The sequence below is a fragment of the Schistocerca piceifrons genome, chromosome 6 (assembly GCF_021461385.2).
Source record: "Schistocerca piceifrons isolate TAMUIC-IGC-003096 chromosome 6, iqSchPice1.1, whole genome shotgun sequence".
In the NCBI taxonomy this organism is placed as follows: domain Eukaryota; kingdom Metazoa; phylum Arthropoda; class Insecta; order Orthoptera; family Acrididae; genus Schistocerca; species Schistocerca piceifrons.
Window position 1 is genome coordinate 396,562,492 of NC_060143.1, and position 17,074 is coordinate 396,579,565.

The 17,074-nt window shown below is 42.6% G+C and overlaps 1 protein-coding gene across 1 annotated transcript in view; it reads right to left on the minus strand.

The window, feature by feature from the left end:
• Positions 1-17,074, minus strand: part of LOC124803340 (neural-cadherin-like) — a 196,133-nt gene that overhangs the window by 110,185 nt on the left and 68,874 nt on the right. Inside the window, exons 7-8 of the mRNA XM_047264525.1 lie at positions 983-1,129; positions 196-501 (exon numbers count right to left, since the gene is read on the minus strand). Coding sequence (XP_047120481.1) covers positions 196-501; positions 983-1,129 — 453 coding nt within the window. The remainder of the gene's footprint in view (positions 1-195; positions 502-982; positions 1,130-17,074) is intronic.

A 17,074-nucleotide genomic window follows, 5' to 3' on the forward strand; every position in this document is an offset into this window, starting at 1 on the left:
TTTGTGGTCAATTTCACATAAAGTACTGTTAAACAATATCTGAATTCTTTATTCGATATAGGGACTGTATATCACAATATTATCTTGTTTTTCATGTTATGAATTTGTTTCTGCAGTGTTTAAATGACATGGATCACAATTCTTGAATGAATGGACACATACTCATCAATATTGGAGGTACTGCTTGCTTCTTACCTTATGCCAAGGAGTGACTTCTCTATCAAGTTTTTTCTTAATCAGTATTTTGCCATCCTGATTGATGTAAAAGTGCTGCAAAGCATCTAGATCATATGAGATACTGTAAGACACTTTGCTCTTGCCATCACCATCAGGATCCTTTGCATTAAATATTTCAACTATTTTTCCCACTGCAACGTCTTCTGGTAATGTAACCTCAGCATGAAGTTTCTCAAACACAGGCATATTGTCATTAATATCTCTGAGCTTAACAGTTACCCAAGCATATCTTGTGTAATATTGTTGTGATGTATCATTATCACCCTGAAATTTATAGAAGGTACATTGACACTTCATAACATAATACTATTTATGATTAGAAGCAGTAGTGATATAGAACAGTTGTGTTCACAAATTGCACCATGTAAGAAGTGCGTAGCTGATTTGTAAGGAAAACAGTATTGCAATTTTTAATTAATATCCAAAGTCAAAATCACTCAGAATAATTTTGCAAAAATGATGTTTCACGTACACAGTAATTTATGGATTAAGATATGGAAACAGCAAAATCATATTGGTAAAGCTTTATGTAATCATTGATTTAATCACAGAGGACTATTGTGCACATTTAAAAAAAAGTAATTTATCGACAGTGTTGTGTTAATATTGCTCTGAATGTTAATATGTTGCATGTAAATGGCAACATGCAGAGGTACTGGTAGCAAAATTAAGGACTAATGAATTTGAGTCATGCATTCCAATGCTGATATCTGTTTACAAGAACTGAAAACATGTGGGAGCAAACCTTATCAGTAACCTGTATTTGGAACCTCATGATGTTGCCATGGGCATCCTCATAATCCAAGGGTCGAATTACTTTGAGTGAAGCAGTTCCATCATTATTTCTCACAAGTGAAAATTTATTTGAACCGTAGCCACTATTTTCGACAACCTAAAAAATGAAATTGAGATAATTTTTAGTGTGAAACTACTATCCTCTTGTATATGAAACACAATTGCTAAAGAAATTATTGAAACTTCAGTAAAATCCATGACAGAGCTAACACTTGTTATCTCCTATTCAGTTTGCAAAAGTGGTATAATTGACAAAATTGTATTATAAATGGATCAACTTAATACATCAGTGTGCCTAAGTTTGGCCAAAATAAAATGAGCTTGATAATTTACACACATTAAAAAAAGTTTAGCATCACCTTGATTCCCAGAGCTCCTAAAGATAGATGTTGACCGTGGATACTGTATCACAGACACAGTCCCTTTGACTGTTCAGAGATGTCACTAAACCCACCCAAAGATGTAAACAACCATACATGAGCACCACCAATTAGACGGAGGGGATCCGACAGCTGATCAGTTCCAGTCATTCCACCAGGACGGAGGTACACAGCTAGTGTTGTCTGCAGTTCAACCATGCTTAGACGGTCAATACTGCAGTTCAATTGCATCCACATTGTACTTTGTGCCAGGAAGGGTTCTCAATAAGGGAAGTGCTCAGGTGTCACGGAGTGAACCAAGGTGAAGTTGTTCAGACGTGGAGGAGATACAGAGAGACAGGAACTGTTGATGACATGCCTCGCTCAGGCCACCCAAGGGCTAATACTGCAATGGATGACCACTATCTATGGATTATGGCTTGGAGGAACCCTGACAGCAATGCCATCCTGTTGAATAATGCTTTTCGTGCAGGAACAGAACATTGTGTTACAACTCAAACTGTGCACAGTAGGCTGCATGATGTGCAACTTCACTCCCGACATCCATGGCAAGGTCCATCTTTGCAAACACGACACCATGCAGCGCAGTACAGATGGGCCCAACAACATGCTGAATGGACCGCTCAGGATTGGCATCACGTTCTCTTCACCAACGAGTGTTGCATATACCTTCAACCAGACAATTGTCAGAGACATGTTTGGAGGCAACCCAGTCATGCTGAACGCCTTAGACACACTGTCCAGCGAGTGCAGCAAGGTGGAGGTTCCTTGCTATTTTGGGGTGGCATTATTTGGGGCCGACGTACACCGCTGGTGGTCATGGAAGGCACTGTAATGGCTGTATGAAATGTGAATGCCATCCTCCGACCAATAGTGCAACCATATCAGCAGAATATTGGTGAGGCATTCATCTTCATGGACGACAATTTGCGCCCCCATCATGCACATCTTCTGAATGACTTCCTTGAGGATAATGACATCGCTCAACTAGAGTGGCCAGTGTGTTCTCCAGACATGAACCCTATTGAACATGCCTGGGACAGATTGAAAAGGGCTGTTTATGGATGACATGACCCACCAACCACTCTGAGGGATCCATGCCGAATCGCCATTGAGGAGTGGGACAGGCTGGACCAACTGTGTCTTGATGAACTTGTGGATAGTATGCCATGACGAGCACAGGCATGCGTCAATGCAAGAGGACGTGCTACTGGGAATTAAGAGGTACCGGTGCATACAGCAATCTGGACCACAACCTCTGAAGGTCTTGCTGTATGGTGGTACAACATACAATTTCTGATTTCATGAGCAATAAAAAGGGTGGAAAAGATGTTTATGTTGATCTCTGTTCCAACTTTCTGTACAGGTTCCTGAACTCTTCCAACCAAGGTGACGCAAAACTTTTTTTGATGTGTGTATAATGGCATTCAAATGAAAACTGAACACCCAACACAATGGGACTATGGAACTGTTACATTTGAAAGTAAACACCACATGTGTTATGATATTTGACCCACTGTGAGACAAGATGATCAATTCCTGTTTCATACAACATGGGCTGCTACTGACAGATCCACAACTGCACCTACTGTTGCTCTTCTTAGTCTGCCTGAAACTGACATCCATGCATGTCTTTCTTCAGATTGCCAAAAATGTTTCCCAGCCAAATCACTGAAGCATAGCCTTCATCCAATTGGCAGTGCGTGATTGGCGTTATTGTATAACAGCATGATTCTGTCCGGCACTATTGCTTTGCATTTTGACTTTATGGCATGTCACAGTTTTTACTGTTGTTTTCACATTGCTGCTCATTGATTGTGGTTCCATGCTTGAGGATCTCCATGAGGAAAGGGACCCTGCGACCCTGCAGTTGAAGAAGAATGTTATCATGACCTTACTGGAACTTGTGTGAACATCTCTGGATTTTTTTGGCAGGGGAGATACGAGATATTTCCACTCTTGGCTTGCTGTTTTCCCTCAGAATGTCAGAATGCTGTTGGATGTAATCATCCTGTTGCAAAATAATGCCTGGCCCTGCACTGTCAATCGGACGAAGGCTATGTCTTAGCGATTTTGTTGGGAAACGTTGCTACATCCTCCGTACAGCTCAGATCTTCCACATCTTTGGCTACATGATGTAAACATTCCATGGTCCTGTTGTGCCAGATGTTTGGTTTTCATTTTACTGTCTCTCATACATATGCTGTTCAGTAATTTAATAGTGCCTTGCTTACTGCTCGTGTCTGTGTGGTTGGCACTATCTGCACAGTTTCAAATCAACTATGCTAAAGTCTCCTCTGTCTATCATATCACCTACTAATAATAATTAACAATAAATTTATGGCAAGTGTATATGTGTTCAAGGAGGCACCAAGTAAATGGAGAGTTGAAGGTCTGCAAAAACAATTAAAAATTATGAGAAAAGGGTATAATTTTGAAAAACATATACCAATATTGTGAGAACATTTGTACACTGTGCAGCATTCTTTCAGAAATGGTTGACAAAGATAAGACAAAACAGGGATTGTGCATGTAGGGAAATCACATCAGAATAAACACTATTCACGTGTATGAAGAAAAATCTTGTGTGCTTGTGATCACTACATAAAAATAGCATTATGTATTTTACTTGGATGACCATGTTACAATAAATCTTTGAATGCCAAATCTAAGAAGAAAATCCAGTTAAGTCCAAAGTGAGACAATTAAGAATTAATGATAAAATTAATGACAGACAGACAAGAAAGAGCAACAGTGGGTGCAGTTGTGGATCTGACAGCAGCCGACCATGTCTGTTATGTTTTAGGTTTTTATAATAAAGTTCTTTATACATTATTTGTTCAGTCATGTCTGTCTGGAACCGATGTCCTTGCGTGTCTTCCTTCAGATTGCCAAAGATGTGACAATCACACAAGGAAAGATCCGGACTGTATGGAATTTATATTTTATTATGCGTTATTGGAACTTCAGAATTTTGAAACTTTTTAGCATAATCTACTATACAGAAACACAACTCAAAACAGGAAGATCAATTTCTGATACAACAGTATGACAAGGTTCACACATAATTCTAGGTAGTATTACGAAAAAAGAGAAAATAATTATCTTTAAGGAAACTTAAATGATAAAACAACTGATGAGTGCTTCTATGCAGATAATATTAACCATACAGTATACAGCAAAGAACATTTAATACGGAAATGCTTTACACAAAAAAATTGGTTAGCACAAACGAATACTATGCTCCAATAAAACACTATGTAATTTCATAAATTATTTTTTTTTCTTTTAACACAAAAGAAAACTCGTTTAGAATGAAAATATTTATTTTCTTGGGTAAACAAAGACATCTGCTTTCTGCAGCTGTGATGTCACCCAGATTTATTAGCCTTCTTTTACTTAGAGTGAACAAAGTGAACAATGGTTACTACAGTTACTTATTATGTTTCGTCTTTAGGTGTTTGAGCCAGTCATTCCATGCTTCCGATACATGAAAAACATTTGAGTTCCAAAAGTCCCAAGTTGTAATGAACAATACTGTAGTGACACATAAGATTCCACACCTGTGATCTGGATGCACAGTTGTATAGGGTGCAAAGATGCTAGCTTCGGCCAAGGTCTCCACACTCAGATGTGCACGCAGCCTCTCCATAGCATTCTCTACCTCTACCGGCTGCCTGATGGTTTACAGAGCAGGGCCCAGTCAGCCTCACTCTCTGTCATATGTTGACATTCAGCCTGTGTGTCTTGATCCATGGCAAGTGTTTTCTTGTACCAGTATTCTTGAAGTAAAAAGGTGTTGTGTCTGTTATTATCCGTGTGATCTCGTAGTCAGAACACACTGGCGATGATTAGGGTCATTTTTCACAAGGTTTGTTGTGCAGTTGTTTTTGCATACGGTTGTGACATTTTTCTTTATGTGACATGAAAGCTCTCCTTCAAACATTGGTGCAACAACAGATGAATTCTACCTCTGCAAGAAACAGCCCCACCAGTCATATCATGTCTGGGCTGCAACTCTCCATGGCCTTAGTCGAAAGTGCAATTTTGTCACGTCCAAGTCAAAAGAGTTATATGTGGATGTCATGGTTCATGATGTTATAATCTGCTATCCCAGGATGAGGAAGTATGGCAATTACAAAACCTTTCCCCTGATGAGGGACAGTCCATTGCACAGTTGTATGAGGTCTCACACACAACTTGTCGGCAGCTGGAAGCACTGTGTGATGTCACGGCGGGGCAGGATGGCCTGGCTGCATCCACTGCGACTTGAAAGGATGATGTAGTGGCAGTGCAATCCAGCATATCTGGCAGCTTCTGTGCAGTACACAGACAACATTCCAGCCACTGCTCCCCTTTGTCCTTGTTACTCCCAATGTGCTGGATCACAGTGTCCCCAGTGTTGGGTCATCCATTGTAAGTGTTGGAAAAAAGGCCTTATTGTGATAGTCTGCCACTCAGTGTATAGAATACTGTATCAGAGAACATGGATATAGACATCCAGGAAGTGTCATCATCAAGGCTGGTTCCCAATCAGGAGTCCAACAAGCTTTTGGTTCTCTCATTGCAACTGCACCTACTGGTGGACACAGGTTTGGCAGTTTCCTTGCTTAATGCCCAAACATATTCAGACCATGTCTCTCCTCCATTGTCATCTGTAAACAGGAGCCTGCGGGGATACAATGAACAGCAAATCCCCTTGCTTGGTCAATTCACAGGTAACATTACCTATAGATCATTGATTTGATCTATTACCTTCATTGTTGTTCAGGATACTAGTTTAGCAAACCTTTATGAGTTTGAAGCCTTTCCGGCCTTTGGCTTTTCAGTCAGGGACCCAATACAGTTGGTATCCGTCAATGTCCCCTACCAATAATTTGAATCTCTGTGCTCCAAATTTCAGATATCTTTGTGTAAGACTTAGAGTGTGCCACAGACTTTAAAGCCCATATAACCTTGAAGCAGTGTGGTCAGCCTAGATTTTTTTTGCGCTCAGCAGATTCTGATAGCTCTCCACTCCCAAGTCAAGGCACAGCTGGACCAGCTCGCATCTCTCGGGATTGCAGTTCCTATTTCCTCTAGTAAATGGGCCACACTCTTTGTTATCATGACGAAAGCCTCTGGTAAATTGTTACTTTGCAGTGACTTTAAGGTCAACGTTAATTCACAGTCCATGGTTGAAACATGCACATTGCCACACCCAGAACAGCTGTTTACTCACTTTGCAAGGGTTCAGTTCTTCTCCAGACTTCATCTTTGTGAAGCATATCACCAGTTACTCTTGGATAAGGAGTCCATGCCTATCATGTTTCTTAATACACATTTCAACCTATATCAGATCAACAGTTAATGTCTAGTGTGGCAAGTGCCCCCTCAAGTACACTGTCATTATCAGATGTACTATGACTGACCATCTGCACAATCTCCAGGCACTTTCTGAAAAACTTTTGGACATGGGTCTGCATTGCAGCCTACAAAAGTCTAAACTTTTCCAACCCTCTCTTGAGTATCTGAGTCACACATTATCACAGCAGAGTGTCCAACCACAGGTGGGTCTGCTCAAGGCCATTATGGACCTGCATGGTCCCTTGTCACTGCAAGAACTGCAGGCTTTCCTGGGTAAATTTGCCTATTACCACAGTTCATTCCTTAAACATCCACCATTATGCACCCTCTCTACCTTCTTCCTTGAAAGGGTGTTTCCTCTGTCTGTTCTTGGCAAGGGTGCTTCCTCTGTCTGTTCTGGCTTGCAATCAGACCATGTTTGCGTCCAAAACTCTCAGTCTGGCACAGGTCCACTACTCTCAGGGCGAGAAGGAGGCTCTGCCAATTGTGTATGCGGTCACCAAATTTCATTAATTCCTGTATGACACCAGAATCCAACTCATTAAGACCACACACAATTTGCTTCATTATTCAGTTTGTCCGCCCAGGCCCTGGATGAGGTCGACCCCAGGTTGCATCTGTGGGCCATGTTCCTCTCCATATACCACTATGACATCCATTTTTGTCCTACTGCATGCCATGCCAACACATACGCCTTATCCAGGCTGCCCATTGGTCCAGAACCCAAGTTTGATTTAGAGGGGCTCGTGTGTTTTAATTTGGATGTCACTTCCTGCCAAGAGGTATACGGACTTCCAATCACCAGCACCCAGCTCACCAAGGCCACAGCATCTGTCCCCTGTCCTCTAGCAGGACGTCTGCCTTGTCCAGCAGGGTTGGTCATCTCATCCTCCAGGTCACACTTAAGAACCGCTTCATACCTACAAAATAATGCCTCCTATCTTTTTTGATTACTTTAGATGTCTGCACCAGATCACTGGTGTAGTGCTAATGCTTGAATCTTCTTCTTCCATTTGCAGGTGGTTTTGTTGTTCTGTGGTAGTTGGTGCCAGCAGAGGAGTGTTGCAAAATGGAATCTTATATGAATGCGCATATAGACAGTGATGTCTGAATGAATTCCTCACTGCTGAAGAAATTGCACCAATTCGAATCCATTGACACTTGCTAAACGTGTATGGAGATGATACAATAGACATGAGCAATGTGAAGTGATAGCTTTGACATTTTCAATGTGATGAAAAGGGTATGCGTAATAAGCCATTGCCTGGTTGATCCTGCACAGCTGTCATCCCTTGCAATGAAGAGCTTCTTGATCAACTCATCCATGTTAATTGGCAGATAATGATCAAAGAATTGTGTGCAAAGCTGAATGTCAGCTGTAATGCCTTAGAAACGATGTTGGAACATCTTCGTTATCACACTGTCTGTGCGAGATGGATCCTATAGATGCTTACAGTAGAACAAAAAACTCATCAAATGGAAATTTGTCAGGACCTGCTGGATCAATATGACGATTAAGGTGATGGTTTTCTGGATAGCATCATCACCAAAGATGATACATGGTGTCACCACTATGAGCCAGAATCCAAAAGACAATCTGTGGAATGGCGACATGCAGATTCTCCATCAAAGAAGAAATGCAAGACACAGCCATCTGCAGGCAAAGTGATGTGCACAGCCTTCTTTCAGATGTCATGGAGCATGGAGAAACAGTCAGTTCAGCACACTACAAGACAACAGTGACTAACTGAAAGCCTGAATTTCCAGGGTAAGGCCAGAGAAGAAGACCAACTTTCACCTGCAAAATGATAATGCCGGGCTCCAGACCAATTTTGTGACCACACAGATCATTGCAAAATTTGGCTGGACTGTCTTATCACATCTACCATACAGTCCCAATTTAGTGCCTTCAGCTTACACAGGTTCCTCCTCCTCTTCATGGAAGAAGCAGCTCCTAGGGCAGTCATTTGGTTGAGTTTGCTACAGGAGGTTTTTACAGCTGTTGTATGAGGCTGATTCCCACACCAAAGACTTGGCTCACAGTCAAGTGTACTGACCCAGGACAGGGAGCTGGAACATTTGGTTGCTGGATGTCCCCAGTGTACTCGTCTACAGGTGGCTCCCAATGCTTCGTTTTCCCCCATGGCCTCCAGTAACCCAACCGTGGAAATGGCTCCATGTGTGTTTTGCAGGTCTATTTCTGAATGTGTTTTGGCTGATTGTCAGTGACATGTTTTCCATACTTGGTCTGGTGCTGCCTGACCATTACTGAAGTTATTATTGAAGCCCTTTAAAATTTTCGTCTGTGGAAGGTCTCCCAGCTACTCTCATTTCTGACAAAAGACCTCAGTTCCTGCCCCAAGTATTTTGTGATTTCTGTGCGCAGGTGGGTATTCATCATGTTCACTCCCCCCCATGTCACCCTCAATCTAACAGGGAGGCCGAACACATGGTTCACACCATTAATACCCAGATGAAGAAATATCTGCAGACTTTCCTGCCAAGGAAGCATTACCATTTTCTTTGACGGCCTACCTGATGACTCCTATTGGGCCCCGTAGCCCTGTCAAGCTTCTTCACGGGCACCAGCAATGGATGCTGCTCCATTTCTTCCATCTGGGTTTCCATCTGCCGTTATGTTCGACAGGAATGGCAGTCTGGGTGCATGGTTTTGATTAGCACCCCCACTGGTTACTGGCAACATGTATCAGAACAACTGCCATGTCTACACTCCTTGGATGGAAGACCAGAAGGTCAGGCACCATCAAAATCACCTCTGGGTCACAGTGGGCACTCACCCAACTGTCCTGGCCACAAGACGTGCCTTGCTGGTCCTCCAGTTGCTGGATGCTATCAATCTGCCAGTGTTCCAGCCTCAGTTTCTGCCTGTGTCAGCACTGCCTGATAAGCCCATGACTCCAGAACCTCCAGCAGCAGCTCTGGTGCCCCTTCAGTCGCTGAAGATGGCTCTAGCAGGTTTGATGTCGCCTGTGTGGCCTTACTGGGAATGGAGACACCTCCACCTTTCCCATCGCTGGTTCTGTCATCTCATGCTCCAATAGGGGCCATCAGGGCCCTCCTTGTACCAGCCACTTTCGCCCGTATTGCAGGGTCTAAGCAGTGTGGGAGTTGCTCTCCCCTCTTGCCCCCACAGACATGGATACTGTGGTGTCACCGCCAGACACCACACTTGCTAGGTGGTAGCCTTTAAATCGGCCGCGGTCCGTTAGTATACGTCAGATCCACGTGTCGTCACTATCAGTGATTGCAGACCGAGCGCCGCCACACGGTGGGTCTACAGACACTTCCTAGCACTCGTCCAAGTTGTACAGCCGACTTTGCTAGTGATGGTTCACTGACAAAATACGCTCTCATTTGCCGAGACGATAGTTAGCATAGCCTTCAGCTACATCATTTGCTACAACCTAGCAAGGCACCATTAGCAGTTACTATTGATGCTGTAAAACATGTACCGTCAAGAGCGATGTTCACCATTTATGGATTAAAGTTAAGTATTCCACAGCTACGTCCTTTTTTGCTAGTCTCATTTCCTTGACCTGTTCCAGACCTCACGCCAGCCTGCGTGAGCTAAAACGCGCGCCTTTCGGCTTCCTCTCATAGTGGGTTGGCTCTCTTGCCAATCCACAACAGATGCCATTCCTAGTCACGGCCATCCACATGTTGCCTAGGGAATCAGCAATGCTCCACCCCAAGGTGGGAGGGGTATAGTGATCCATACAAGATTCCACACCCACAAGCCGGGCATGCAGCTGTATGGCACATCAAAAGATGCTACATCTGGCAGAGGCCTCCACTCTCGGATGTGCACACAGCCTGTCCATAGTATACTCTACCAGCTGGCTGATGGTTTATTGAGCTGGGCCCAGCCAACCTCACTCTCACATCAAGTGTTGACATTCAGCCTGTGTGTATTGGTCTAGTAGTGCTGTCACTTCATGGCAAGTGTTTTCTTGTACCATTATTCTTGAAGTAATGAAGTGTTATGTTTGTTACTATCTGTGTGATCTTGTAGTCAGAGCATATACACAGCACAGTTCAATAATCAGGACACTGCTATTTATTCTGGTGTATACCAAGTCTCATATACCGAGCGAGGTGGCGCAGTGGTTAGCACACTGGTCTCGCATTCGGCCGGACGACGGTTCAATCCCGCGTTCGGCCATCCCGATTTAGGTTTTCCGTGATTTCCCTAAATCGCTCCAGGCAAATGCCGGGATGGTTCCTTTGAAAGGGCACAGCTGACTTCCTTGCCCGTCCTCCCCTAATCCCATCAGACCGATGACCTTGCTGTTTGGTCTCTTCTCTCAAACAACCCAACCAAACCGAAGTCTCATAAAAATGAGAACAAGGCAATGCAGAGAAACGTGAGGAAATTCTACAGATCTTGTACTAATGGAAAAGCAATTATGAGTATATTTTAATTTATAAACATAACTACAAACAGCTATTTATTTAAATTTTACATTAGCATTATGCTGTAGATAGTGTAGACAGATGAGTAGAAAAGATAAATACTCAAAATAAAAAGAATAAGTGTTCATTTTTCAGCTTCTGCAGTTCATTATCTACAGTAATGAGTTTTTCATTTATGTACCATACAAGAATGTGGTTATGCTAATGACATGGCACTAATAACCTCATGGGAAAATTTGCAAGGCATTCTGGGTAATTCCTGAGAGATAATCCAAGTGGCTCTTCACTGGTGTCATGATAACCAGTTGTACATTAACAAGACAAAAACAGAAGACATTCAGGCAACAGACCTCCAAGGGAAACCTAAACAAGAATGGGCAGACATAGGTTTGTAACAGTCTCCTTTAAACTGTGAGTACAGTGTCTTCTCCACTGCCCCACCTTACTCCATAAAAATAATGACTGACAAATATTTACTTGAGATACAAATAACAGGCATAGCATAACTGCATGTATACTTCGTTAATGAATGCAAAAGGAAGCAACATGAGTAAACAGCTACTTTGTTAGTCTTATTTTCTTTTTCACACTATCATCTGCAACAGAGAGTATCACTACGATGAAATTATCCAGAAACTAAGTGTTACTCAGTTAGTTATTTTTAAATCAAACGATGGAATGTCCAGGAAATAATAACAATGATAATGGAAAGGATAGATAGTTGCTCACCAATGGAGGAGGCACTGAGATGCAGACAGGCACTAGGAAAAAGACTGCAACTGTGACATCACACAAAGTATCAGTATTTCAACCAACCAACTCCTATTCTGCTTCCACAAGAAGGAATATACTAAGACACTGAATGACATAGTAATTAGTACAAACACATATAATAAAGGTGTACTTTACAACACAGTCAAACCGTGAAGTATACAATTGTCACATAGACATTAGCAGGGCTGCCACATGTTTCAAGTGAAATTCCCTAATATTTCCCTGATTTCCAGAAAAGCTTTAGCATTTTTCCCTGACAAATTTTGAGATCTCAAAATTATGTAAGGGCTTCTGTCTTTTTCCCCCATGTGAACAAAAATCTTAAGTACTAACATCTTTTGTAATGAACTGTTTTCAGATGGAGAAAGCAAGCCAAATGATATATGTGTTTCATTAAGACCACTGTTGTTATTTTATTTCAAAAAGTGAAACATATTTGGTGACAAAAATACACATTTCCTTGGAGTCACATGACAGATTTAAAATACTTTCACAGTTTTCAGATATAACCTCAGAAAAAAGTAGGCCTCTTGAAAGAAGTGTATAAGGCAGGGAAGAGTTGTGTAAACCAGCAGTATAGGTGACTGCCAATAAAATGTTGGTTCTACTATGTTCATTATTGTCGGTTATTACCCACTGTGTTATGTCTATTATTTTACAGGTATTATGTGATTTTTCTTTCACAAAATATATGAGTACATAGCTTACAAACCACCAGCAACTGCTACAATTTTCTTCTTCTTATTGTCCATACTTTCTAAAATATAAACTACTTTCAATGTACCAAAATGTATTACGATAAATAAAATGTCTACAAAACGCCACACTGTACAATGTACTTGTGGTGAGACAGTCTCAATTTCTGAAATCCATTCCCATGGCCAGGGCTGCTGAGGAGCACTGCAATCCTGGGTGCATGGATAAACCATGAAAATCCATCGCATTACACCACACACAAACAGACCCAGCCTGTGGACAGATCAGTGAGACTAGGTCCAACAGGTAGGGCCTGCACATTAGTGGGAAAGGATGGGCTTCAGATCGGCAGGCCCCTATCCATTAGATATAACCGAAGAAATGGCCTGCAGTTTTGGCTGGTCGCAGAAATCCGCTCGTGTCACAGACACCATGTTGATGAAATAAGACCATGGTGATCAATCCATGCAACAGATAACTTGCACAAATACTCTGAGAATCATTATTAATGAGGATAGGTAGCAACTCACATTAAATATGATTGCTGAGCTGCAGACAGGCACATGGAAAAGACAGTCACACTCTCAGAACTAAATTTTCAGCCATAGCCTTTGTCATAAAATCACTCAGATACAACTCATGCACACATACTGCCGTCTCCGGCTGCTACGTCAACAATCTCTGAGAAGCAAACCACTCTCCGTGTCTCCCTGCCTCTCATCGGCAGCTGCTAGGCTAGCAGCAAGAAGTGATGGCAGACTGACTGCAAGCTGAGGGGAGTGGCAGGAAGGGGAGAAGCAGTAGGAATGAGGGAGCAGTGAATTGGTGCATGTACTCAGGTGCACCCCAACAGTGACCATGCATGACAGGTCAGTGAACAAACCATTTCATCTGCAGAGACGAAAACCAGATTTTTGCAGTGTTTTTCCAAGTTTCCCTGATATTTTCCAGATTTTCCTGACATGTTTGAAATTCCCTGATATTCCCTCATTTCCAAAAATTGTGGCAACACTGATTAGAGTGGCCGAGGTCCCAGTGCACGGCCTTATATAAGGCAATTTTTCTCAAGGTTCAGTGTTTGCTGCGCCGTCTGTGCCTATGTGAGACAGCCTCTTTAGGCCTGCCATGGAGACACATGCTGCTTGATGATGCATACTCACTGTATAGGGTTACAACACTTCTTTCCCCTTGGGAAAAAATGTTCACCGTGGAGATGTCCATGTCTTCCTTGGAAGGGGACCTCTGGAGCAGGTGCCATGCCATCACAGGAGAATAGTCTGAAATTTCACAAGCATGGACAGGTGTGGTGCCTACTTCCCTGCAAAACACCATAAGGGAGGATTGGTGATGGTGCTGTACCCATGTCCACATATGCCTAGGTACATGATGACAGAGGCAGCAGAGAATACAAAGGTGGTGGCAGTGGTGGCAGCAGAGGCTGCAGAGATGGAAGTGCCCTTGCACTAACTGGTCTGCCTGGTAGCAGCAGCACATAGGACAATGACAGTGCAGAAGCCGAAAAGCACACGAACTGCATTGTGGGGGCCAGCACCAACTGTGAAGGCAGCCGCCAGGGTGGTAGGGTCCCCAATGTGTGGTCGGGCACATGTGGGCAGAGCTGGTTGTAGTGTTGGAGGTGTGCAAGATGCAGAGGCTGGAACTTCAACCGTGATGGACGACCACTGGAATCCATTTGGGGTGCCAGTCAAATCCATGGTCCCAGATAGAAATTCTGTGAGGCACGTACCAGTGGATGGCCGGGCACTGGCTGGAGGAGATGAAGCAGTGTATGGGGCTGGTAGTGTGAAGCAGTTCCACCAGGCTACATTCACCAACGGCAGTGAATCTATATGAGCTCAAGAACATATCAAGGGCTACCTTGAGAGAAGATGGCGTGATATATTTTTTGTCAGCGTTTTGAAAGTAAGGGTAAATTGCTCAGCCTCACCATTGGACTGAGGATGAAATGGACAGGCCATAACATGCCAGGTGCCACAGTTTGAACAAAAATCTTTAAAATCCTGAGACACAAATTGTGGGCCATTGTCTGTCTTAAGCATATACAGCTATCCTTTCAATGAAAAAAAAATTTGATACCCGTCATGACTGTCGCTGCCACGGATGTGGGCAGCAATCAACCACATAAGGAGATTCTGAGCAGATGTTAACTACTACAGGCTAAAAGGAATTAAATGAGGGACTTGCAAAATCAACATGAATATGCTGGGAGGGAGGGGGGGGGGGGGGGGGGGGGCATGAGGGAAAGAAAGGCCTGTGGTGCCATTAGATGGATGGTGCACAGGCTGACACAGTACACTTGACCTCATTGTCAATACACAGCCAAAAGACATGGTTGCAGGCCAGTAATTTTGTATGAGAAACAATCCACTGGTCCCAGTGGAGAAGGCACGTGGCATCCCGCCATGATGTGGACGGGATCACAACACTGAGCGCTGACTCTTCAGTAGCCAACAGTAGCACACCCTCAAGAACAGAGAGGCAGTGGCGAAAAGCATAATAATCATGCAAGGAATCCGATGCCTTGTCTTTGGTTTATCCAGCCTGTGGTGGAGGAAACTATCTATGGTGTTTTGGGCTTCAACATGTAAACAGACCACAATGGTTCATCCTGATTGGATGCTGGATCAGGGCCACTTGGCAGCCAAGAAAGGACATCCGCATTAGCACATTGTGTTGTGGGGTAGAAATGAATTGCATAGTTATAGTGTGACAAACACAGGGCCCAGCACTGCAGGTGGTGGGCGACTGTGCCTGCTAAAGATGCCGAAGGATGAAAAACAGAAAACAGAAGTTTATGATCAGCAATCAAATGAAATTTAGAACCACATAGGAAAACATGTAAAGTTTTCATGCATACACAATAGAAGGGTAAGGGGCAGAGTGGAATTTTAACATTACTGGCAAGTATGAGACCAGTGAAAAGAAACATCTGTATGTGAGAGAGGATGAAGGGGCTGAGCCACTGTGGCTCCACCAGAAAGAAATTTATGATAGTATGCAATCTTTCATAGAAACAACTCTGAGACATTGGTCGGATGCAGCAACACCGCAGTGACATTGACCTGCTGGTGTAAAGGCTTGACACCAGCACACGAGACTTAATAGCCAAGGTAGATGATAGATGGTTGAAAAACCTGTGATTTGTGAAAGTCATATTTCAACATGGCAGCCTTCAGCACTGTGAAAAAGGCATGAAGATTTCACATGTGTTCATCTATTGGGGAACTGGAGAACACAATATCATACAGGTAGCTAACAGACCCAAGCATGGAGACAGTGAATTGCTCCAAAAATTGTTGGCGAATAGCAGGGGTGCTAGCAAAGCTGAATGACAGGCACTGGTATTGCTATAACCCAAAGAGGGTATGCACTACAAGGATATGTTTGGAATCATCATCTGGACGCAGTTGAAAGCATGCATGTGACAAATATATTTTGGAAAAATACTAGTGAAGAAATTGAAAAATAAATGATTGTTGGAAGGATTGTCTCAGTGTATACGGAAGTCAAAACAACCTTCAGTGAAACTAAAAGCAAAGTTTCTAACATTAAGAGTGTAATGGGAATTCCAATGTTAAATGCAGAGGAGAGAGCAGATAGGTGGAAAGAGTAGATTGAGTGCCTCTGTAAGGAGGAAGATTTGTCTGATGTAATAGAAGAAGAAACAGTAGTCGATTTAGAATAGATAAGGGATCCAATATTGTAATCAGAATTAAGAGAGCTTTGGTGAACTTAAGATCAAATAAGCCAGAAGGGATATATAACATTCCACCAGAACTTCTACAGTCATTGGGTGAAGTGGCAGCAAAATTACTATTCACATTTGTGTGTAGAATATATGAGTCTGGCAACAAACCATTTGACTTTCAGAAAAATATCATTCACACTATTCTGAAAACTGCAAGAGCTGACAAGTGTAAGAATTATAGCACGATCAGCTTAACAGCTCATGCATCCAAGTTGCTTACAAGAGTAAGATACAGAAGAATGCAAAAGAAAACTGAGGATGTGTTAGATGATGATCAGTTTGGCTTAAAGGCCAAAGGTGAACATTGCAGTTGATAATGAAAGCAAGGCTAAGAAACATCAAGTCAGGTTCACAAGATTTACCAATGTGAAAAAAGCATCTGACAATGTCATATGGTGCAAGATGTTCAAAATTCTGAGAAAAATAGGGATAAGCTATAGGGAGAGATGGGTAATATACATAGAATATGACAAGAACCAAGATGGAATAATAAAAGTGGACAACCAAGAACAAAGTGCTCGGATTAAAAAGGATATGGAGACAGGGATGTAGTCTTTCACCCTACTGTTCAATATGTACTTTGAAGAAGCAATGAAGGACATGAAAGAAAGGTTCAGGAGTGGAATTAAAATTCAAGGTGAAA